The 24,375-nt window shown below is 32.9% G+C and overlaps 1 protein-coding gene across 1 annotated transcript; it reads left to right on the top strand.

Annotated features, from left to right (window-relative positions):
• The first annotated feature begins 610 nt into the window (after window positions 1-610).
• On the top strand, window positions 611-21,299 carry qdpra (quinoid dihydropteridine reductase a). The gene is made up of 7 exons (NM_001110469.1): window positions 611-735; window positions 884-976; window positions 3,318-3,414; window positions 5,172-5,312; window positions 15,863-15,971; window positions 19,495-19,578; window positions 20,447-21,299. Exons 1-7 carry the CDS (start codon window positions 649-651, stop codon window positions 20,547-20,549), a joined length of 714 nt encoding a protein of 237 aa, NP_001103939.1. The 5' UTR covers window positions 611-648; the 3' UTR covers window positions 20,550-21,299.
• Window positions 21,300-24,375: the final 3,076 nt, after the last annotated feature.

The raw sequence follows: 24,375 nt of genomic DNA, 5'->3' as shown, positions 1-24,375 counted from the left end.
CACCAATTAGCTACTTTGGCACAGCCTATTTGTTCACCGGCCAGAACTAGCAAATGTTCCTTTCCGCTGATATTTTCATATTTCTGATATTTTGAAAAAAGCTGGAAACGCATTGATTTTCATAGTTTGATTTTTGTATAACATGGAAGTCAATTGTTCACAGGTTTACAGCTTTAGTCAAAATATCAGAAGAAAGTCAAACATTTCCCAGTTTTGGCCAATTGCGAACATATCTTTCAGAGTAATTGGCAGTTCATTACGCTGTGGTAACCCCTGTTAAATTAGGCATTAAGCCGAAGGAAAAGTGGGTGAGAAAGTCAAACAGGTTTGTAACAAGTGAAGGATGAGAAAATAATGAATAATGAATCTTCATTTTTGTACATACATTCGCTTTAATTTGTAAAAAGCTATTTAGCTAGGCCTGTTTAACTCTTTATTCACGCCAGAAATGTTAAGACCGAGTTGCAACTTTATCATTTTTAAAGATGGTTTTCATTTAGTGTGGAGTTTAGGGCGGAAAACCGGCTTAAGCCAATCATTAACCGCTACACGAGCGCGTGTGTTGCCCTCCCTCTCTCTCTTTCAGTGTGTGTGTGGATACATACTCATCATCATCTTTGCTGAAGCGTCTCACAGCGGAGAAAAGCCATGGCAGCTGCGAACCGTGTCCTTGTTTACGGAGGGAAAGGAGCTCTTGGCTCGGCGTGTGTGCATTATTTTAAATCCAAAGGCTGGGTGAGTGGAAATAACTCTTTATTTTCATTCTGAAGGAGTCAAGTCACGTGAGCTGCTGCGTGCGCTCAGAGTGAGTGACACCTGTTGATGCGACCCAATAACACGCCATAGTTACTACAGTATAAACGTGTTGTTTTTAATGTTAAAGTGGGTTGCCAGTATTGACATCGGAGCCAATGAAGAGGCGAACGCAAACGTCCTGGTGAAGCTCTCCGAGTCATTCACCGATCAAGCCGCTCAGGTGGGTGGAGCCAGTTTCTTGACGTCACATGCCATCAGCACTTAGGGCTTATGAATATTTGTCTCTTTTTTATATTTATGTATTTTTTATTGCTTTATTTCTCTTAACTTTTTAATATACATTTTATTTTGGTTTTGCTCTTTATCATGTGTATCTGATGTGATTATTGTGTAAAAGAACTGTTATCTTTTCCTGTATTCTAAGTTGTATTATACCGTTTCTTGAAATTAATACAAAAAATTAGTTGATATTACTAGAATTTTTCTTTTTTTTTTAATTGCGTTATTCTTTTTTTAAAAAACTTTTTTTTTTGGTTTTGCTTTTTATCCTGTTTATCTAATGTGAATATTGCATAAAAGAACTGTTCTCGTTTACTGTAAAACATACACAACATGTAAACATATAGCAACAAACGTCTCTCTGGGCCATGCAAAAATATGGTCTTGTTTTCCAGCAGACTGTGAGGAGGTCCCTGTAAACATTTAAATTGTAAGATCATATTATAATTATGCACGCAAATAAAAAAAAAAATTATATTTATTTTATTTTTATTTATTTATTTTTGTATTAATTTTTCTTTTCTTCTTCTTCTTCTTTTATTATTATTATTATATTCTTTTGTTGTTGTTTGCACATTCCTGTTAATTCTGTAATAATAATACAATTTAATGATATTTTATTTATTTACTTTTCACTCCTTCCATGTTTCATTATTTTATATGCATTTATATTATTATTTAACTTGTTTTGTTACTTTGTTATAGTTTTTTTATACAGGGAAATACAGAGTTATAAGTTATATACAGTTGAAGTCAGAATTATACCCCCTGTTTATTTTAATTAAATTTATTTTAGTTCAATTTCTGTTTGAAGGAAAGCAGACTTTTTTTAACACATATCTAAACATAATAGTTTTAATAACTCAATTACTGATTTATTTTATCTTTGCTATGATGGCAGTGAATAATTTTTGACTATATTTTTCAAGACACTTCTATACAGCTTAAAGTGACATTTAAAGGCTTAACTAGGTTAATTAGGTAAAATGGGTAGGTTAGGGTATATAGGCAAGTTATTGTATAATGATGGTTTGTTCTGTAGACTATCGATAAACAAATTAGCTGAAAGGGGCTAATCATTTTGTCCTTAAAATGTTTTTTTTTTTTTTATTAAAAACTTATTTTATTCTAGCCGAAATAAAACAAATAATACAGTCTCCCGAAGAAAAAATATTATCGGACATACTGCGAAAATGTCCTTGCTCTGTTAAACATAATTTAGGAAATATTTATTAAAAGAAAAAAAATCGAACTTCAACTGTTTAAAACAGTTTACAATAAAACTAACAACAAAAATTATCAAATTTATTTAACTCAGCCTTGTGAGTATTAATACATTACATATTGTTTCAGATGTCTTAAGAGCCTAAGGATTACTCTGTATTGAAATCAGGGGAAAAGAGTTTACAGCAGGAGTCACCAGACTTGTTCCTGGAGGGCCGGTGTCCTGCAGATTTTAGCTCTAACCCTTATCAAACACACATGAACAAGCAAATCAAGGTCTTACTAGAAATACTTGAAACATCCAGGCAGGTGTGTTGGAGGCAAGTTGGAGCTAAACCCTGCAGGGACACCAGCCCTCCAGGACCAAGATTGGTGATCCCTGGTTTACAGTTTAGTAGGCAGCATACATTTTGTGTTGTGAATGTGGTACTTTCCAAATAACATAAGGATTTTAGTTATTTGGTGCATTTCTGATAATTACTATTATTGTTATTACTATTATCACTTTCCTGTGGAGGATCTGTTTCTTTAATTATTAATAAAACAATAATAAAATAATAAAAAAGGCTTATTAAATTGTCTGTCATGCTGCCATTTACTTTCCATTTAGACTGCAGAAGTAATTTCCTGGCTTGCCGTGACATCCCTGGTGCTCTTGACAAGCAATCTTTTCTCGTTATTGGCCTTATTGTGACTGCCATTGACTTCAGATGCTGTTAATAATAGTCTCAGTTACATGTCACAGCTGGAGATGGACTCTCATTTTGAGTTCTTCTAACATTAATGTGCATTCACACTTAAAACTGTTAACCCCCATTATAAAGCTTTCGGTTTATGTTTTTGCTTGCAATTTATTGCATTTTATTTTGTTGACACTTTGGCTGTATAAAGCTCATGAATATTTAATGCGAACTTTACTGAGGCTAATTACAGTTTTTTGCTTTAACATTCTCTCGCCTCATTGGTTATCTCTGGATCAAAACATAAGGTTGATTTTACTAAATTGTAACGAATTACTGTTGAACCGGAGCTTAGCAGAGTAATGTGATCTGGTGCAGGTGACATCGGATGTATCCAAACTGCTGGGAGAACACAAGGTTGAAGCCATTGTTTGTGTGGCTGGAGGATGGGCTGGAGGAAACTGCAGCTCGAAAGGTTAGGACACCTAAGTTGTTGTCACAGTGTTAATTTGCATTTCTTCTCTGTTATTCATTGATTTACTTTATTCATGCTTTAAAGGGGACCAATTATGCCCAGTTTTACAAGATGTAAAATAGGTCTCTGATGTCCTTAGAGTGTGTATGTAAAGTTTCAGGTCAAAATTCCACACAAATAATGCTTTTTAACTCTATGAAACTGATCCGTTTTGGATTTTTGGTGACTGTCGCTTTAATTTCGAATGAGATTGGGCTCTTTTCAAAAGTGGGCAGAGCTACAAACGCCTGTGTGTCAGCATAGTGGCAGATTCAAAAGCAAGCCTAACATCCTATGCTAATGAGGGAGAGATGGTCACCAGTGGGCGGGGCTTTCCCGCTCTGACATGTACAAAGGGAGAATGTCAATCAAAGACTTTCTGCAGACTTTTTAATGTGATTATAAAACGTAAAATTAATGAATTTTTACCATTAGGAGCAGCTTAAATTCACAGACTGCTGACACATAACTGTGTTTAAACCCCTTATAAATGAGATTTTTGCATAACAGATCCCCTTTTATAAATGTAGACATAAAAAATGTATTAAAGGGATTGTTCACCCAAATTCTGCCATCGTTTAACCATCCTTCACTTGTTCCAAGCGTTTGAGTTTTCTTCCTCTGTTACACACAAAGGAAGATATTTTGAAAGAAGCTGCAAACCTGTAACTACTGACTTCCATATTTGTTTTTCCTGCTTACAGTTTTTCAGCTTTCATCAAAGTATGTTCTTTTGTGTTCAGCAGAAGAAAGAATCTCAGGAACACTTTATTTTGATGGTCCATTTGAGTATTTATAGACTGTCTGCTTAATATCTGTTAAAACTGCTCCTTCAGCAGACATTTAACTGTCATCTACCTATCAAGTAGATGTCAACTTACACTAACCCTAACCCCAACCTAACAGTCTACTTATAATCTAATGAGAATTAGTTGCCATATAGATGCAATGTAATTTAATTCAACAAAATGTTGAACAACTGAATTCAACAAGTGTGACCAGAATCTCATAAAGGTTTGGAACCACTTGAGGAAGACTAAATAGTGAGTAAATTGTAATTTTGGGGGTGAACTATCCTTTTAAATCAGAACTAAAAGTATGAAATTCATGACATGCACTAAATAAAAATGAAATAAATATCTTGTTTACCACCAATGTATATAAATATTCTTAAAATCAGGAAACATTTACTTGAGATCCACATTTTATATTTTAGTGTTTGTAAGCAAAGATTTTGTGCTTTTTAAATTCAAGTTCTATTTAATTATTTTGTAAAATTAGTTAAAGTAAGATTAAAGTTGTATTGTAAACTTTAAAACTTCACAAACTATAGATAGCTAACTATATAGCTAACTATAACTAACTATAGATAGCTTACTATAACTATATATAACTATATACTAACTATATAGAGACCGTAATGGGTATTAGTCCCAAAAAGGAATTTACCCTCATTTGAAGCACTTTTCTTATGATTTAAAAGTTTGTTGCATTTTCTGTTGAGAAGTTTAAACTACACTCTTACTGGTAGCTAAATAAATTATTAATACTATTAAATTATCAAGATCAAAAAAGCTAATCAATAAATAAGAATGAAATATTAGGGAATTTTATCAATGACCATTAGCAAATGCCTAATGGTATAAGGTCGTGAGTTCCAGAGTTTTGGAGCAGCATGCTGGAGAAATTTATTTAGTTTTCTTTCTCATTTCTATTAGACTTGTATAAGAACTCTGATATGATGTGGAAACAGAGTGTCTGGACCTCCACCATCTCCAGTCATCTTGCATCCCTCCATCTGAAGCCAGGAGGTCTGCTGACCCTCGCTGGAGCAAAGGCTTCACTGGACGCCACTCCAGGTACAGCAGAAACATCCATCCTTACAAAAAAAGCGCATCTTGTAATTGTGTTTCTACTAACCTGAGGACAAAATTGGATGTTTATCGTGTGAAGGTGAATTTATTCCCTCAGAGTGGCTATATAATATAGTTTATGTTAGAAAACACTTCAGTCTCCATGAGGCTTTTCCCTTAGGTGGGTAATTGATTCATTTATAGCAGCAAGGCTTTGAAAGTGTATACAGTTGTGAACCGGTTGTCACTTCTATTGTACTTGATTAGTTTCACCTATTACCTCACATCCCAAACCTGTTCATAAGCCCTATTCAGACAGTAATTGTATCTAAAGGGGGTGTAAATGATTTTCAGCATGTACAGGGGGTAGTTGGTGATTTTATTGGTAGAGAGAACGTCAGTGTGTTTTCTCTTACCACCCATGTACAAATCCCCAGCCGATTAGATTTTTTTTAGACAAACACCAAGGTTTTCATTGACGTCTGAATTCACATTATTGATTTTGGTAAAGGAGATCAATCCATCAAATTCATCGTATTGTTACCAGGCCTGTAGCCAGGAAGGGTTCGGGAGGTTAAATGAATTTGTCCCATACATGAGCTCATTCGTCCTATTTTGACTGCTATGCCATCATAAATCGTAAAAAAAAAAACACAGTGAAAAAGGCTTTAAGACCAAGACCAAGTCACATCAGTGTGACTTCAGCTTATCAGTTTTTGCCTATGCCATAGATATATACATTAGATGTCGCCTGGCCTATTGTTGTCTATTAGATGGAATGCATCAGTAGCGCCGCCATCTTGCTACAGGGTAGTGCTCCTTTGAAATTAATGCGGGACCAAGGTACAGTGGAGGACTGTGGCCATCCAAAGCCAGAGATATACACATATAGACATATATCTATGATCGGGAGTTTTCCTGGATGTTAGTATGTAATTTTTTTTTTCTAATTATGAAAATTATAATTTTACATCACTTTTCTACATTGATGGATTAGTGACCGCACGGACATTCCTGACAAAAAGCTTGTGTTTGTGTGTACAGAAATGTACTATTCACCCTCCCTGTTAAATTTGATCTAATCATGTCCTGAAACACACCTGCTCTCCTGCTTTCACTTCTCATACTGACGGAGGAAGCGATTCGTTTGTGAATGAATCCCCTGAACGACTCTTTCACTAACGTTAGCTGACAATAATACAAGTTTCTGGCAGCGCAGCATCTCGTTGTCATATTTATTTTGCATTGTTTGCTGATTTTATTCAACAAGTGTTTAGTTATTTTATTTGAGTGTTTAGTGCGAGTTGTAGCTGCTTTGCCGTATGGTGAATGCAGTAAGTGACTGTTATCATCAATAACGTTACCGGATTAGCACAAAAGTTCAGAACATACAAAAAGAGAAAAAACTTAATATTACCTATGAAATGTTCTGCCTTTGTGCTTTGTTTTCTTTGTTTGCTTGTTACTACACCCGTAGACAGCGCTAAAGTCCTGCATCTTCACGTAATAACACTGTCTTGATTAGTGCGGTTGAATGACATTTGTCCTGGGAGCACTGTACCAATGTGGCGGCGCTATTGACGCATGCTCAGGGTCCCTATGATATATCTAGTGTATATATCGATGGGCCTATGCAAGCTATTTTTTCAACCTCTAGGTGTAAATGAAGCCATCTTTTACTACTGTATTGTTTTTAATAAATAAAACATTTTACAAGTAAATTTTATTCTAAATCCTGGACCTAATTCTTGAAACAAATGACTGTTTAAAAAAGTGTGAAGCAAAAATTCAAAAAATAATTTAATACTAATTTGGCTATTGTTGTTATACATGATTTTTCAATCAAATAAATTTTTTTACAAGAGAGACCAGACAAATCATGACGCTCTTTTATTATTATTGTTATTATTATGTTTTAATTATAAGTGGGCATAGAGTATTATTTTTTTATTGGTAATGTTAGTGGATTCAAAGTTATTTTAGGAGTTTATTATTGTGAAATCCCGATTGCAGAGAAATACTGTAGACTGTAACACTGTAAGAAGATATCTGTAGATGGATGGCATTTCATGTCACGTTCTGCCTTATAATCTTAAAGTGTGAGCAAAATCAGCTGTGTTGTCATCACCTTAGACAGAGTCATTCAAACACTAGCTCTAAAGTGACGTTGGTGAATTAGTAACGGCTTCTGCTGTTTTGACGTCAGCTGTGGATGTGAATGAATGGCGGATATATATATATAAATATATATATATATATATATACACACATACACATATGTGTGTGTATATGTATATATATATATATACAGTTGAAGTCAGATTTATTAGCCCCCCTGAATTATTAGCGCCCCTGTTTTTTTACCCATTTTTTTTTACCCAATTTCTGTTTAATGGAGGGAAGATTTCAGCACATTTCTAAGCATAATAGTTTTAAAAACTCATTCCTAATAACCGATTTATTTTATCTTTGCCATGATGACAGTAAAATAATATTTTACTTGATATTTTTCAAGACAATTCTATACAGCTTAAAGTGACATTTGAAGCCCTAACTAGGTTAATAAGGTATTATATTATATTATATTATATTATATTATATTATATTATATTATATTATATTATATTATATTATATTATATTATATTATATTATATTATAGTATATTATTTCATTCATTCATTTTCATTTCGGTTTAGTCTGAAAATATTTTATATTTAATAAATAGTTCATTTAACAAATAGCCACAACCCAGTATTGGGAAACACCCATACACACTCATTCTTACAGACACACACAATCATACACCACAGCCAATTTAGTTTATTCAGTTCACCTATAGCGCATGTGGTGTAAACCGGAGCACTCGGAAAAACACACACAGACATAGGGAGAACATGCAAACTCCACACAGAAATGCCAACTGGTCCAGCAGATACTCGAACCAGTGACCTTCTTGCTGTGGGATGACAGTGCTAACCACTGAGCCACCCTGCCACCCTAAAAAATCAAACATATATTTAAAAGATAATAATTGATTAAAACCTAAACATTTAAATAAATGCTTTACTAATTTAAGACAGAATAAAAACACAAATGTATGTTTATCTTTATCCAGTTTAATCACAGGGCAGCTAAATATAATTTTACAGACATCTCCATGAGAAACAATTGCCGATATAGTCCTTAAATGTGAAAATGCTCAGTTCTTTTAGTGACAGAACTCAATACAACGCACACACAGAATCCACTGAAAAGCTAAAGTGTCAGCAGACTGCTCTGATTGGCTGAGGGGCCGGGGAGGGGAATGAGTCAGCAGGTTTTTGGGAGAATAGAACACATGTGGTCTGTGTTTAGGAGTTTGTATTGCCTCCCCACACAGAAGTGATTTAGACAGGAAATGCCCTGCAGCGACGAACAGCGCTTTGATATGATATGAAGGGAAACTCTAGTTGGATGTGCGTTTGATGTGTCTCGTTCAAAGAAGCAGGAGCAAGCTCTGCTGAACATTTCTGATGGGTCTGTCGGCTTTTACAACCCAACAAGATCAGAGTCATGTGCTAGTCACAACACAAAGATGAAACACAGCTAGCCTGATGATAATTTGAAAGAAAATCAGGCTACATTTACATTAGCATTACAGCAACATTAGCATGTTTTGTTCAATTTAAAAATGCACCACAATTTCAATGATAAAACAAATTTAAAACACTACAGTAAAAATGTGTGATCTGTGTAACAGTACAGTTGAAGTCTAGAATTATTAGACCTCATTAGATTTATTTATTTTTTTATATATAACCCAAATGATGTTTAACAGAGCAAGGAAATTTTCACAGTATGTCTGATAATATTTTTTCTTCTGGAGAAAGTTTTATTTGTTTTATTTCGGCTAGAGTAAAAGCAGTTTTTAATTTTTTTAAACACCATTATGAGGTCAAAATTTTTAGCCCTTTTGAGCTAATTGAACAAACCACAGTAGTCTACAGAACAAACCATCATTATACAATAACTTGCCTAATTACCCTACCTAGTTAACCTAATTAACCTAGTTAAGCTTTTAAATATCATTTTAAGCTGTATAGAAGTGTCTTGAAAAATATCAGTCAAATATCATTTACTGTCATCATGGCAACGATAAAATAAATCAGTGATTAGAGATGAGTTATTAAAACTATTATGTTAAGAAATGTGTTGAAAAAAATCTGCTCTCCACTAAACAGAAATTGGGGGAAAAATAAACAGGGGGGGCTAATAATTAAGGGGGTCTAATAATTCTGACTGTAACTGTATGTTTCCTTGTAACAAAGGTACGATGTGTAGATGTCCGTACATCAAAATACTAGTATATAATACTATAAATGAATGAATGAAGTACAGTATAGTAGAACATCCAGCATCTAAAAAATCCAATTTATGGTAAAAAAAAAGAAGCTGGGATTTTTATCATTAAAAATATGGTAGGAATCGTGAAAGTTTTATGGTCTCATATATATATATTTTAACAGTAAACGCCACAGCTGCATATTTTACCATTAATTTTACTCCTGTTTTACCATATTTTTTGTAAAAAGTTTTGTTTCCTACCATAAAAAACCACAGCTGCTGTTTTTAAAGTAAATCTTACTGCTTTTATACCATATTTTACCATTTTTTACAGTTCTTACAATTTTAACAGTAAAAAGGAAAGCTGCCTCTTTTTTTTTGCTGTAAATTGTACTGCTTTTATACCATATTTTTTCTGTAAAAACTTTTTAGATTCTTTATCTTATTTTTCACGGTAAAAACCACAGCTGCTATTGTTTTACCTTAAATTTTATTGCTTTTATATCAGATTTTTCCTTAAAATCAGTTTTACAGTTTCTACCATATTTTTTAAGGTAAAAAGCACAGCTGCTGTTTTTTGCCATACATTTTCCTGCTTTTTTACCATATTTTTACTTAAAATCTACTTTTACGGTTTCTACAGTTTTTTTTTTTTTTTTTTTTTTTTTGAGAAAAAACACAGCTACCATTTTTTTGTTGTAAATTGTTCAACTTTTTAACCATGTGTTTCTGTAAAAACTTATGGTTAAAAACTTATGGTAAAAAACCACAGCTGCTGTTTTTTTACCCTAAATTTTACTAAAATGTTTTTTTTTTTTACTGTATTTTTCCTTAATCTTCTTTTACATTTCCTACTGTTTTTTATTGAAAAAAGCACAGCTGCCATTTTTGCCGTAAATTTTACAGCTTTTTTACCATATGTTTCAGAAAAAAACTTGTTTTACATTTCCTACCCTATTCTTTTACAGTAAAAACCACAGCTGCTGTTTTTTTATGATAAATTTTACTTCTTTTTTACCGTACTTTTTCTGTAAAAACTTTTTGTACAGTTTGTACCATATTTGTTTAACAGTGGAAAACACTGCTGCTTTTTTTCTGTAAATTTTACAGATTTTTTTACAGCGTATAGTTATGTCAGGCAACCACACTACACTACACACAGACTGTTTTGTCCATCAAAAACTGAGAGTTTTGTAAATGCAGTAGACACTCTTTGAGTTGTGTTTCAGCGTGGATGGACTAAAAACACACTAAATGATGTTTCTGTGAATATAAAGTATATATAGTATATGCACTGCATCACATGACTAAACATGCATAATTTGTGTCAAAACTTTCCACAGTAGTCGACAGTACAATGCAAAAAAAGTGATTTCAAATTTACCCATACTTTAAACAAATATGAGTTAATCAACAGGTTCTGTATTTCACGATTCACAGGAGGGTTTTTTTTTCCAGTTTATTTACGGTTATTATTTGTGCTACTGGAACCTTGATCTTTGCTCTGTTGACTTTTGTTGATGAAAATTCAACTGTACAGTTTAACAATGTAAATTTTAAGTTGAAACAATATATTGTATTAAAAATAACAAAGAAGGAATTAACTCTGTAAAATAACATGTATATATATACTGACAGTTTATTGGCAGGTTTTGTGCATAACACAGCCAATATATCACTGTAAACTAATAAAAATGTCAATAAAGTTCACTATCAAACTTTATAACATTAAAAGTTGTTGGAGGAAAGATCATGGTTCCATAATGTAATTCAGAAGCATAAAAAACATTGCAAAACGAATTGCGAAATATGTTAAAATTACATGTTTTTTTATTTTTTATTTTTTATTGCACGTTGTAGAATGTAAAAATAATTTTCAGACAAAATGTTTTTAAATGTATCCAGATTAATGAAATTAAGAGTGAAAACAATAACAGTAAAGTCCAACCTTTATTAGAATAGGAAATTAAAACAAACAAATGAAAACACAATGACATATGTTTAGGTGATTTAATAATTAATTTTGTTACTATAACTGTTTTTTTTAATCATGCCGTTAACTTTGAATGTTTATTATGATGCATCAAATCTCTTCTCATATGACATGGGTTTGTGGGATCAACTGAGATCAAAGCTAAAGTTTAGTCTGGATCACAAACATACCAAAGGGAATTTAAGCTAAATCCGGGAGACAGAACATGTGATCAAACTGCTGCGATGTTCATTCAGTCATGAGGGGTCATGTGTGGCTCAAAGGGTCAAACACTCCTATCACATTTTTTCAGAGTACATTGAAAAGAGTTTCTTTGTCTTTTTGGCACTGTGGATTTAAAGGATTTTTTTGCAAACAGAATGCATTTGGGGTTTGAGGGTGGAAAAACTTAATTCTTGAAAAAAAGTAGTATTTACTTCCTTAAAACCACAAGTATGCTAGTTATTAATTCCAGATGACAGGCCAACAAACATCTACTCTGCAAAAAATGCTCTGTTTTGTCTTGTTTCTAGTCCAGATATCTAAAATAAAATGAACAAAAATAAACATTTAAGGTTAACAAATATAGCAAGTAAAATAATTAGTGAGAGACCAACACCTCTTACTGATTCATTTATTGCAGCGACAAAAAAAAAAAGTTACTTTCATCTGGAAGACGGTACACTCTCTGTTACTGGGGCGGTACCTTTTCAAAAGGTACACTTTTATACCTGTCAGGTCCACATTTATACATCAAAGGTACATATTTATACCTAAAAAGTACAATTGTGCACTTCATACTACCTTAAACAACACAGGCTCGTTCTGAAAACGTCCCCCTATGTACATTTCTGGAGATTGCGAAGTATGTAGCCAGAAGTAGGTATGGCTGCATTTTGTCTTTAAAACGAACGCTATGGGGCGGTATGATGCCATTCATTTTTTTTACTTACCTCTATATGGACAGCTTTACCGCTGTTACCAGTTTGTCCGGTAGCTTGCCGTGTAAGTCGACAGACTTGAGACGTAGAGAGGAATTGACCATGACGATAGGGTTCGAGTCTGGCAAAGAACGGTTCCAGAAAGCAGGCAAGACAAAAACAGAAGTCAAAAAATAATATAGACAAGTAAATAAAAGGGCGAGGAGTGGTGTAGTCGGTAGCACTGTCACCTCACAGCAAGAAGGTCATTGGTTCGAGCCTCGGCTAGGGCAGTTGCCATTTCTGTGTGGAGTTTGCATGATCTCTCCATGTTGGTTTCCTCCAGGCAGGGCCGGCGCATCCATAGAGGCGACCTAGGCGGCCGCCTAGGGCGGCAGAATAGAGAGGGCGGCGTCACCGAAACTACCCTCACCACCCGCACCCACAGTTATATCCACGTCTAGGGTGGCAGAATAGAGAGGGTGGCATCCCCTAAACTACCCTCGCCACCCGCGCTTCGGGTGGCGTCCCCTAAACTACTCTCGCCACCCGCGCCTCAGTTTTATCCGCGTCTGGGGCAGCAGAATAGAGAGAGCTGCGTCCGCGACATGATGTTTCCCTGTGATGGGTTGCAGCTGGAAGGGCATCCGCTGTGTAAAACATATGCTGGATAAGTTGGTGGTTTATTCTGCTGTGGCGACACCTGATTAATGAAGGGACTAATCCGAAAAGAAAATGAAAGAATGAATAACACTGTCATTTAGATTTAGGAAATTGGGGGCTGGACAATCGGTGCTTATTAAAACACTGTCGGTTGGGTTTTAGGGAAGGCGGTGGTTGGAGGGATCGGTCGGTTGGTTAGTCAGTCAGTCGACAGCGGCCTCGGGTAGATTTACAGCAGGCGTGGATGGCACTCGCGAGAGAAATTTGAGATCTGAAAAAGCATACGCAGCACCCTCTGGTGGATTCATGAAAGCAAAAACAGACAAAAAAAGTAGCTCCTGAAACGCATTTGGCACTCTCCAGAAATGTATATAAAGGTATGTTTTCAGAATGGGTTGACTTTGAAGGTACAAAAATGTTCCTTTAAGGTACCAATGTGCAACTGTAAGGTACCAAATGTACTTTTTGAAAAAGTACCACCCCAGTGACAGCTTTTGTACCTTTTTTCTTAGTGTGTACAAAGTTCCCGTAGCGATAAAGGCCAAGCACAAGACATTTATTCCTAAAGCTATTGGCTTTTTAAGTAGGATTTCAGAATTGAATTTTAAATTACGAATGTGTTTGTGCTTCTATATTTGTATTTATATTGTTGTGTGTGAGGCTGTCTAAAAAAATGTCTAACTCCTTTTGGGGACAGACATTAAATTTTTTTATTAATTGAAAATTGTTAAATAAAAAAAAAATAACAATGTTTTGTTTTCAGAAATAATAAGTCAAAATTAAGTGAGTTTTTCCTTAAAACAAGCAAAATAATCATCCAATGTGGAAGGTAAAATAACCTAATTCCAAAGAAAGTTTATTTTGCTCACACCATTGTCTGATTAGTTTACTTGTTTTAACGAAAAACTCACTTGATTATGACCTCTTTCTCAAAACAAGACAATAATTTTATTTGTTTAGAACATACTTCTTAATTAAAGAATTGTTTAGACATCTGGACTAGAATCAAAACATGGTGTTAGTGAGACCAGCAGCACCCATATCGTAATTGGCTTCGTCACTCTGTCTCCTCTCCACCAATCAGCTGGTGTGTGGTGTACATTCTGGTGAGGTATGGCTGCCATCACGTCATCCAGGTGGATGCTGCACAATGGTGGTGGAAGAGGAGATTCCCCCTAAAAAGTGCTTTAAGTGTCCTGGAAAGCGCTATATAAATGTATTGTAAGGCATTATGATTATTATTAGGTTGTTGTTGTTGTTGGTAATAATATTTATTTATTTAATTATTTTTTTATTTTTTTATTATTATTATTAAAGCAAAATTCAGATTTATGGATTGTACTTATGCCTTTACACGGTGTAATCTGATTTCTATATGTATTTGTTAATGTGACCTTTAAGGAAATATGTGACCAGTCAACTGTTCTTTTAAATTCCTATGTAATATCGGAATTTTTTTATTTATTATTCATTATTTGTATTTTTCCCCTTATGTCTTCCTTAAAAAGAGAAATAAAAATAAAGTTAAAAAAATAATAATTGATGTTTACTGCAAAAAAAAAAAGCTTTTCAAACAATTTTTTTGTCTTTTTTTGTCCTAATATCAAAAAAAATCTTAAATCAAGAAGTACTTTATAGACAAGCAACAATATTGTTTTAAGAAATAAAATGCCAAAATTAAGTGAGTTTTTTTTTAAACAAGCTAAATAATCTACCAAACAGGATAAGCAAAATAATCTTGTTTTTCCTTTTGACATGAGAATATTGTGCTTGTTTTAAGCAAAAACTCACTTAATTTTGACTTATGTTCTCTTATCTATATACTGCTTATTGATTTAAGAATTTTTAGACATTTTGACTGGATACAAGACAAAAAAAAATCTAAGTAATAAAAGCTTTTTTGCAGTGTAGGAAGCTGGAAACACAAGCAGACATTAAACAAGCATTAATGCAATGCCAGTAATACTCAGTATGTCTATTAAAGGAAGAAAGAAAGAATTTATTGTTTAATTCGATCGATCTGTCTCCTGAGGTCTGCTTAAAATGCAGTACAATATTATTTTGCAGCTTCGTTTCAAAAGGATCCAAAATACATTGGAAAATCGAATTGAATTCCCTGTGATGTTTTCTCTTTAAATATGCTGGTAACATCCCGCACGTAGATCTTCAAGAATAGTCTGAGTGTGTGGGAGGAATCAAATTCAATTAGCTTATTTTGTAATCGCAAAATCCATTTTATTCTCCGCTTCAGGCATCCAACCAAACGATTATTGACCAAAGCTCAAAGCAACAGCTGCTGCCTGTGAGAGATTCTTAAGCAGTTTGTGTATATCTGCTGTTCTGTCAGTGTGTGTGTGTGTCTGTGTGCGTGTTCTTGTGTTTTCTTTGTTTTATTTATAATTGTCTCATTAAATGAGACAATTATATGTCTTAAGTACTTAGTTTTTTATGTATTTGTTTATTTGACATGGACATCACAATTACACTGGACAAACCAAATGCATTTGTTTAAGTGTTTTAGCAGACTTGCTAATTCTCAACACCTATCCGGGGGGAGGCTTGACATTTCAAAAAAATAAAATGAAAATAAAATACCTATTTGCAGGTGAAGTCAAAATTATTAGCCCTCCTCAATGTTAAATGTCCTTCAGTACTTGTGCTTGTCTGTGGGTGCAGGTATGGTTGGTTATGGCATGGCCAAGGCTGCAGTCCATCAGCTGTGCAAGAGTCTGGCTGGAGAGAACAGCGGTCTTCCTTCTGGAGCTGTAGCTGTGGCCATTCTTCCGTAAGAGACTCTGTCAATCATCCTGTCTGTCTTCATACACTCATCTGTCTGTCTTAGTTATGCTTCTGTCCAAGATCAGGGTGTCAACAGGATCTTAAAACGTATTTAAAGTTGATAAGATAATTTAGAGAAATATAAGGCCCTTAAAAAGTATTTAAGATATTCGATTTTGTATACTAAATTTTGCCTTTACTATGCTAAATTTCAAACATTTTTCTTTTAGAAAATAACAAATTTTCACAATAACAAATGGTTTCCTTTGAAAAGCAGAGTTATTCCACCAAATAGTCCTAACAAATAAAATTAATGTGTACATGTAAGAAAACATGGCAATTTTTTGTCATTTTATGCACCATTAAAAAAAAGACACAATTTTAATTGTAAATCTAAAATAAATATCAGTAGTTTACGAAATAAAAATAAATAAATAAATATATGCTGTTATAACTCAGGCTTACTATGTCCAGTCTGCCCCAAATTCCTTATATACTCCTTTGATTATAGTACTATACTGAAGTTATTTACACGTGAATATTTATTCACAGTCATAGCGCTACCTGCAGACAGAAGTATGAATGACACAAATAGCTAACATTGTCTGTTTTTTTTATATTAATCAGCTTAAATTATTATTGTCTATTGTGCTTTGTCATGCTAAGGCTTGACTGCGGCTTACAGTTTTAATATTATAGCATTTATTCATCATTATTACATACAGTTGAAGTCACAGTTATTAGCCCTCCTGTGAATTCATAATAATGAATAACATTATTCCCAAATGATGTTTAACAGATCAAAGAAAATGTTTACAATATCTACATTATTTTTTTCTTCTGTAGAATGTCCTATTTGTTTTATTTTGGCTAGAATAAAAGTAAAAAAAAAAAAACACTTTAAGGTCAGTATTATTAATATTAAGCAATGTATAACGGAGAGAAGATTTTTTTTAACACATTTCTAAACATAACAGTTTTAATAACGTATTTCTAATAACTGATTCATTTAATCTTTGTCATGATGACAGTAAATAATATTTGACTAGATATTTTTCAAGACAGTTATATACAGCTTAAAGTGACATTTAAAGGCTTAACTAGGTTAATTAGGTTAACTAGCAGGTTAGGGTAATTATGCAAGTTATTGTATAACGATGGTTTGTTCTGTAGACAATAAGGGGGGAAATACCTCAAAGGGGCTAATAATTTTGACCCTAAAATGATTTTTTTAAAATTAAATGCTGCTTCTATTCTAGCCAAAATAAAACAAATAAGACTTTTTCTTAAAGAAAAATATATTATTAGACATAATGTGAAAATTTCCTGAATCTGTTAAACATCATTTAGCAAATATTTAAAAAAAGAAAGAAAAAAATATCTAAGGTGGTGCTAATAATTCTGACTTTTACTGTGTGTGTTAATTTTTACAGTATGTCTGATAATATTTTTTTCTTCTGGAGAAAGTCTTTGTTTTATTTCGGCTAGAATATAAGCAATTTTGAAATTTTTTTATAACCCATTTTATGGGCAAAATTATTAGCCCCTTTAAGCTATATTTTTTCTCGATAATCTACAGAACAAACCACTGTTATACAATAACTTGCCTAATTACCCTAACCTGCCTAGTTAACCTAATTAACCTAGTTAAGCCTTTAAATGTCACTTTAAGCTGTATAGAAGTGTCTTGAAAAATATCTAGTCAAATATTATTTAAAGTCATCGTGGTAAAGATAAAATAAATTAGTTATTAGAGATGAGTTATTAAAACTATTATGTTTAGAAATGTGTTGAAAAAAATCTGCTCTCCGTCAAACAGAAATCGGAGAAAAAATAAACATGCGGTCTAATAATTTAGGGAAACTAATAATTCTGGCTTCAACTGTGTGTTTGTGTGTGTGTGTGTGTGTGTGTGTGTGTGTGTGTGTGTGTGTGTGTGTGTGTGTGTGTGTGTGTGTGTGTGTGTGTGTGTGTGTGTGTGTGTGTGTGTGTGTGTGTGTGTGTGTGTGTGTGTGTGTGTGTGTATGTGTATATATATCTATATATATGTATGTATGTATGTATGTATGTATGTATGTATGTTTTTTTTCCTACAGAACAAGCAACTTGTGTCTAACTTTTCTAATTAACCTAGTTAAGCCTTGAAATGTTACTGTCACTTTAGTGACATACTTGCAGTGGTAGCCAGATTGAAACACACCATTTAGCCGAATAATATAACATATAATAGTTCTATAATCTATTCATCTATTTTCGACAAACACAACATAATTTCATTTTAAATAATAATTGTATTTATTATGACACTTTTCTTTTTAATGGGTTAAAGTAAAAAAAAAGACTGTTGTAATATATATTTATACTGAAATAAAAAAGAAATCCTTTTATGCTATTCAGGAGCAATGCGCACCTACTGTTAGGTCAAATCTGCTTCTCTCTCTTTCAAGTTCAAAGCAAATTTAAATGGCATTATAGAAATGTATATAAAATAGCCTATGTAATATATTAACATCATCAGATTAATAAAATTATCAACAAATGAAAAATAAATGACAGAAAAGTTAATAAAAACAGACAATATTTCTGAAAACTTTCATAATTGCAAAATTAAAACAAGTAGATTATTTTAAATAAGGCAAATGGGATGATTAACCATTACTAATGGTGTACATATATTTTGCAGCCAGTTTAGATGTCTTTTCATTCTCTTCGAGTATATAGTAAAGTTTTTCTGATTCCTGAAAGACAAGCAAAGTCCCTTTCATCGCTGCTTGGAGTTTTTAATATTATAGTATTCACTCATCAATATTACATCCAGCTGAAGTCACAATTATTCGCCTTCCTGTGAATTATTTTTCTTTTTAAATATTTCCCAAATGATGTTTAAAAGAGCAAGGACTTTTTTACAGTATTTCCTATAATATTTTTTTCTTCTGGAGAAAGTCTTATTTGTTTAATTTTGGCTAGAATAAAATCAGTTTTTAAATTTTTAAAAAACTATTTTAAGGTCAAAATTATTATCCCTCTTAAGCAATGTTTGTTTTCGATTTTTGTCCACAGAACAAACAATCGTTATCGTTATAAGTTCAATAACTTGAAAAATTACCCTAACTTGCCTACTTAACCTAGTTTATCCTTTAAATGTCACTTCAAGCTGAACACTAGTATCTTGGAAAACGTATGTTGTAAATATTATTTACTGCATCATGGCAAAGATAAAATAAATCAGTTATTAGAAATGAGTTATTAAAACTATCATGTTTAAAAATGTGCTGAAAAAATCTTTCCGCTTAACAGAAATTAAAAATACACAGGGGGGCTAATAATTCTGACTTTAACTGTGCATATGCATGAGCATCTGCCGTTACTGTATGTACATTCTTCCGTTATGTGACCTGTGTGGCTCATTTGAGTTCTGTCTGTTTGCATTAATCTGACTCTATGGCGTGTGGTGAGTGTGTTCAAAAGGCCAGTCTTTCAGCCAGTCTCCTCTTCCACCAAGATAACAACATTATGACATCATTCCCCAGGGTTACCTTGGATACACCAATGAACAGGAAATTCATGCCTGACGCAGATTTCGGCAGCTGGACACCACTGGAGTACATCGCAGAGTGAGTGCACACATCCCACGTCCACAATTTACTGATAATGTCATACAGCGCACATTTAGGCTGTTTGGAAATAAGAAAAAAAGCAAGCGGATGAAATAAGAAAGCTGCCAGAAGAGGGCAGTAATGTTCTTCCAATAAAAAAAACCTGAAGTCATGCTGTTTGGGGATGATCTCAATATTATGAAATACACATTAATAGTCTGTAACCCACTGTTATGAATTATTAACATCTCATGTTACTCACCTATGAGTGTTATGATAGATTTGCGTAAGTCTTGCTTTAGGAAAATATTGAAAAAATGTATACCGTTTGATTTGATTCAGTAATATCAACACATTTAAGCCACAAAGATTGTAAAAGTCTCTTAGAAGCAAACACACCCTTGATGAATGATTGAATTAAATCAGAATTCGAAGGAATATAGTCAAGCATCGATAGAGAATTGCGCCACACACACACAAGAAAACATCATTCTACCAGGCTTGAGGTTTAGCACTGCACACGATTGTACTTTTTTAGCGTATATCTCAGTGCCTCCAAATCTCTCCTGCCAGTCAGCGCAGATTAGGATGAGGATTTGATGCAACTCCATAATCCCAAAGGAGCCGCGGCAAAACCCGGCTGGATTAGAGGAGCACATGAGAGATAGAGGAGTATAAATAGTCTTTGTGTAAGAGGTAATTAATGTGTAGTCTCACTTCAGTTGCTACAGTTTTGCACCGCAGTTTCTCCTGAATGTTCCAGAGCCGTTTCGGTTTTTATTTTTCCGCTCTCCGTCGCCCTCCTCCCATCTCTGTTCTCATTATCTCACTCTCTCTATATTCATCCCTCAGCACTGTGCACCTGTCTCTCAATCTCTCTTTCCAGAACCTTCCACAGCTGGGCCACTGGGTCAGGCCGTCCAGCCTCAGGCAGCCTCATACAGCTGGAGACCACTGGGGGGAAAACCGAGGCCACGGCGGTCCAGTAAAGGAGGAACAGAGGGGAAAAAAGAAAAATATGAAGAGTGGAGGAGAGCAATGTTTACCAATATACTGTGCAGCAGAGGAGAGTGAAATAATGTGGCATTTCTATTCAGTCTCATTGGAAACACATTGTACAGTATCTCTGAATGACCAAAGTATTAACTAACTTAAAGGGTTAGTTCACCCAAAAAATTTAACTGACCATTTATTCTCCCTCATGTTTTTTTTTTAAGCATTATGAGTTTCTTTCTTGTGTTGAGCACAAAATAAGATATTACTGGTTGAGAAAACTTACTATGGAGGTGAATTGGTGCCAACTATACCAGAATGTTGTGTTCAACAGAAGAAAGAAACTCAAATAAGGCTTGAACAAGTGGATTTTCACTTTTGGGTTAACTGTTCCATTTAATATTGAAGTAATAGATATCTAATGTCAGCCCATTTGAAAAAGCAAATCGTTTCAAACTTTTTTCCTCAGAAAATAACAATTGATCTTAATAGCAAACAATTTCATTTGAAAATCAGGATTATTCCACCAAATACTGCCTTCTTAACTCATTAGAAATTGAAATTGGTGTTGTGTTGTTGAAAAAATTATATAATCACACTAAAACAAGGTTTTTTTTTGTCCTTTTATGCACAAAAAAATGCTCTTAAGTTCATTTTTATTTTAAATTTGAGTTTCTTCTGTTGGACCTCAAATAGGTTTTGAAGTGTAGTAAATTATGCCAGAATAAACATTTTAAAATAAACAATCCCTTGATGTAATATCTTATGTATGGCCATGTGAAAAGGCAAATTATTTCACTTTATGATGTGACACAGAAATTTTACATTTGATCTGAAAAGTATTTTTAGAATTCATGCCATTTCATTTTGAACAAATTTCAAAGTTTTTTTTTCAGAAATGACAATTAATCACTACAACAAATGTTTTCATTTAAAAATCAGGATTATTTTTTACCAAATATTGCAGCCTTAACTAATAAATTGAAATTGGTGTTGTGTTGTTAAAAAAATCAATATAAACACGCCAAAACAAGGTCTTTTTGTCATTTTATGCCTAAAAAATGCTCTTTAAGTTCATTTTTATTTTAAATTTAGAGTTTCTTTCTTCTGTTGAACACAAAATAAGATATTTGGTTGAAAAACATTACTATGGAATTCAATTGGTGCCAACTATATCAGATTTTTTCAAAACATCTTATTTTGTGTTCAACAGAAGAACGAAACTCAATTAGGTTTTAATGAAGTGAAGATTAAATTAAGCCAGAATTTATTGAGGTAAACAATCCCTTGATGTAATAGTTATCTTATATATAGCCTTGTGAAAAGGCAAATCATTTCACTTTATAATGTGACACATTAGAAATTTTACATTTGATCTGAAAAGTGTTTTTAGAATTCATGGCGTTTAATTTTGAACAAATTTCAAAGTTTTTTTCTTCAGAAATGACAGTTGATCACTACAACAAATGTTTTCATTTAAAAATCAGCATTATTTTTACCAAACATCATTATAAATATCATTATAAATTGAAATTGGTGTTTTGTTGTCAAAAAATCAACATAAACATGCCAAAACAAGGTGCTTTTTTGTCATTTTATGCATAAAAAATGTTCTAAAGCTCATTTCCATTTTAAATGTAAGTTTCTTTCTTCTGTTGAACACAAAATAGTATAGTTGGTTGAAACACATTTCTATGGAAGTCAATTGGTGCCAACTATATATGATTTAAAAATATATATATATATATATATATATATATATATATATATATATATATATATATATATATATATATATCTTCTTATGTGTTCAAATGAAGAACGAAACTCACATAAGTTTTGAAGTGGAGTAAATTATGCAAGAATTAAAATTTTAAAATAAGCAATTCCTTGATGTAATAGTTATCTTATGTATGGCCATGTGAAAAGGCAAATCCTTTCACTTTAAAATGCGACACATTAGAAATTTTACATTTGATCTGAAAAGTGTTTTTAGAATTCATGCCGTTAAATTTGAAACAAATTTATTAAAAAAATGTTCCTCAGAAAATAACAATTAGTCACAATAGCAAATGTTTTCATTTGAAAATCAAGATTAAATTATTAAAACTCATTAAAAGTTGAAATTGGTGTTTTGTCAAACAAAAACAATATAAACACGCCAAAACAAGGTGCTTTTTTGTCATTCTTTGCACAAAAAATGCTCTTAAGCTCTTTTTTATTTTAAATATGAGCTTCTTTCTTCTGTTGAACACAAATAGAATATTTGGTTGAAAAACATTACTATGGAGGTTAATTGGTGCCAACTATATCTGAATTTTAAAAATATCTTCTTTTGTGTTTAACAGAAGAAACAAACTCAAATGGGGCTTGAACAAGTGAATTTCCACTTTTGGGTGAATCATTTCACCTTTTATTTCAAATTTTGCATCTGATCTGGAAAGTGAACAAATTTTAAACCCTTTTTTCAGAACATGACAATTGGTCATAATAGCAAATGATTTCATTTGAAAATCAGGATTATTCCACCAAACACTGCCTTCTTAACTCATTAGAAGTTGAAATTGGTTCAGTTTTGTGAAAAAATCAACATAATCACACCAAAACAAGGTGCTTGTCATTTGTCATTTTATGCACAAAAATGCTCTTAAGCTCATTTTTATTTTATTTTGAGTTTCTTTTGTTGAACACAAAATAGGATATTTGGTTGAAAACATTATTATGAAAGTCAATTGGTGCCAACTATTTTTACTATATTTTTTCTATATATATATATATATATATATATATTTTTTTTTTTTTTTTTTTTTTTTTTTTTTTTTTTTTTTTGTGTTCGACAGAAGAAACTTCATAGGTCTTGAACAAGTAAAGGGTGAGTAAATATATGGCAGAATTATAATTTTGGGTGAACTATCCCTTTAAAACTTTATCAGACTATTTGTATTTGTGTGCTTTCAGACACCCATGCAAATGATAAAATCTCCTTTTATTAAATTTTAATTTAACAACCCACAAATCACATTGGTTCTAAATTGTGGTGTCTGGTCAGTTATAATCTCTTTTTAACATCACACATCCAGCAATGTGACAATTGTTGATTATTGCAGCGTTGATGCTCAAACAATCTATTGTGCAGCTTTAGATTTCGAAAGAACAAGAAAAACGATATAAAGAAACAACAGGTTTTGACCACTTATGACTCACGTTGTGTAGTATTTCAATAACTAAATTGCGTTTGAATGAATTGAAGACAGTGATATTAAAAATATTAAATGTAATTGACAGCACAATACATCTTACAGATAAACCATACAATATACATGCAAGCAGATGGATCACAATATAAATGTTAGAGTAGATCTCAATTCATTGGGCCATTTAAAGCATTTTCATATTGTTTTCTATAGGGAAAGTTTAACATGCAGTTTAACCAACTGCATTCATATTCCAGGGAAATCTCTTTGGCTGTAGATAGATTGCATCATGTGTGAGATATGCACCAAATATGGTCTTTTCTGCCTTGCTACATTAGAACATAGTATAAAATCATGGTAAAAATGAACGGTGGTTAATGGAGGACAGCCTTGTTAACATTCCTATACGGGTGTGACCTCACATGAAAACTGTTAATACAGCCTAGATGATGATAAGTGTACTCTTGTGACTGGACAACAAATGTGTGCCGCTGTCGTATGTGAAACGTACAGTCTTCTGTTCAGAAAAGTGGCCTTAGTTTGTGTAATAGTGTGTTTGAGTGATTGATTATCAATTCCCATGAAGTCATGTTTGGATGCTTAAAGTAGTTTGTCCTCTCCAATGTGT

Source organism: Danio rerio, chromosome 14 (genome assembly GCF_049306965.1).
Source record: "Danio rerio strain Tuebingen ecotype United States chromosome 14, GRCz12tu, whole genome shotgun sequence".
NCBI classification, from domain to species: Eukaryota; Metazoa; Chordata; class Actinopteri; order Cypriniformes; family Danionidae; genus Danio; species Danio rerio.
Note: the sequence above shows the minus strand (reverse complement) of the source record. Positions and strands in the feature narration are given on the sequence as shown.

What these genes read in the sequence shown, in the direction of transcription:
- qdpra (NM_001110469.1), top strand. Translation starts at nt 649, where the DNA reads ATGGCAGCTGCGAACCGTGTCCTTGTTTACGGAGGGAAAGGAGCTCTT. An exon ending in TTCACTGGACGCCACTCCAG is followed by an intron (nt 5,313 to 15,862) that starts GTACAGCAGAAA and finishes CTGTGGGTGCAG; the next exon opens with GTATGGTTGGTTATGGCATG. An exon ending in CCACTGGAGTACATCGCAGA is followed by an intron (nt 19,579 to 20,446) that starts GTGAGTGCACAC and finishes CTCTCTTTCCAG; the next exon opens with AACCTTCCACAGCTGGGCCA.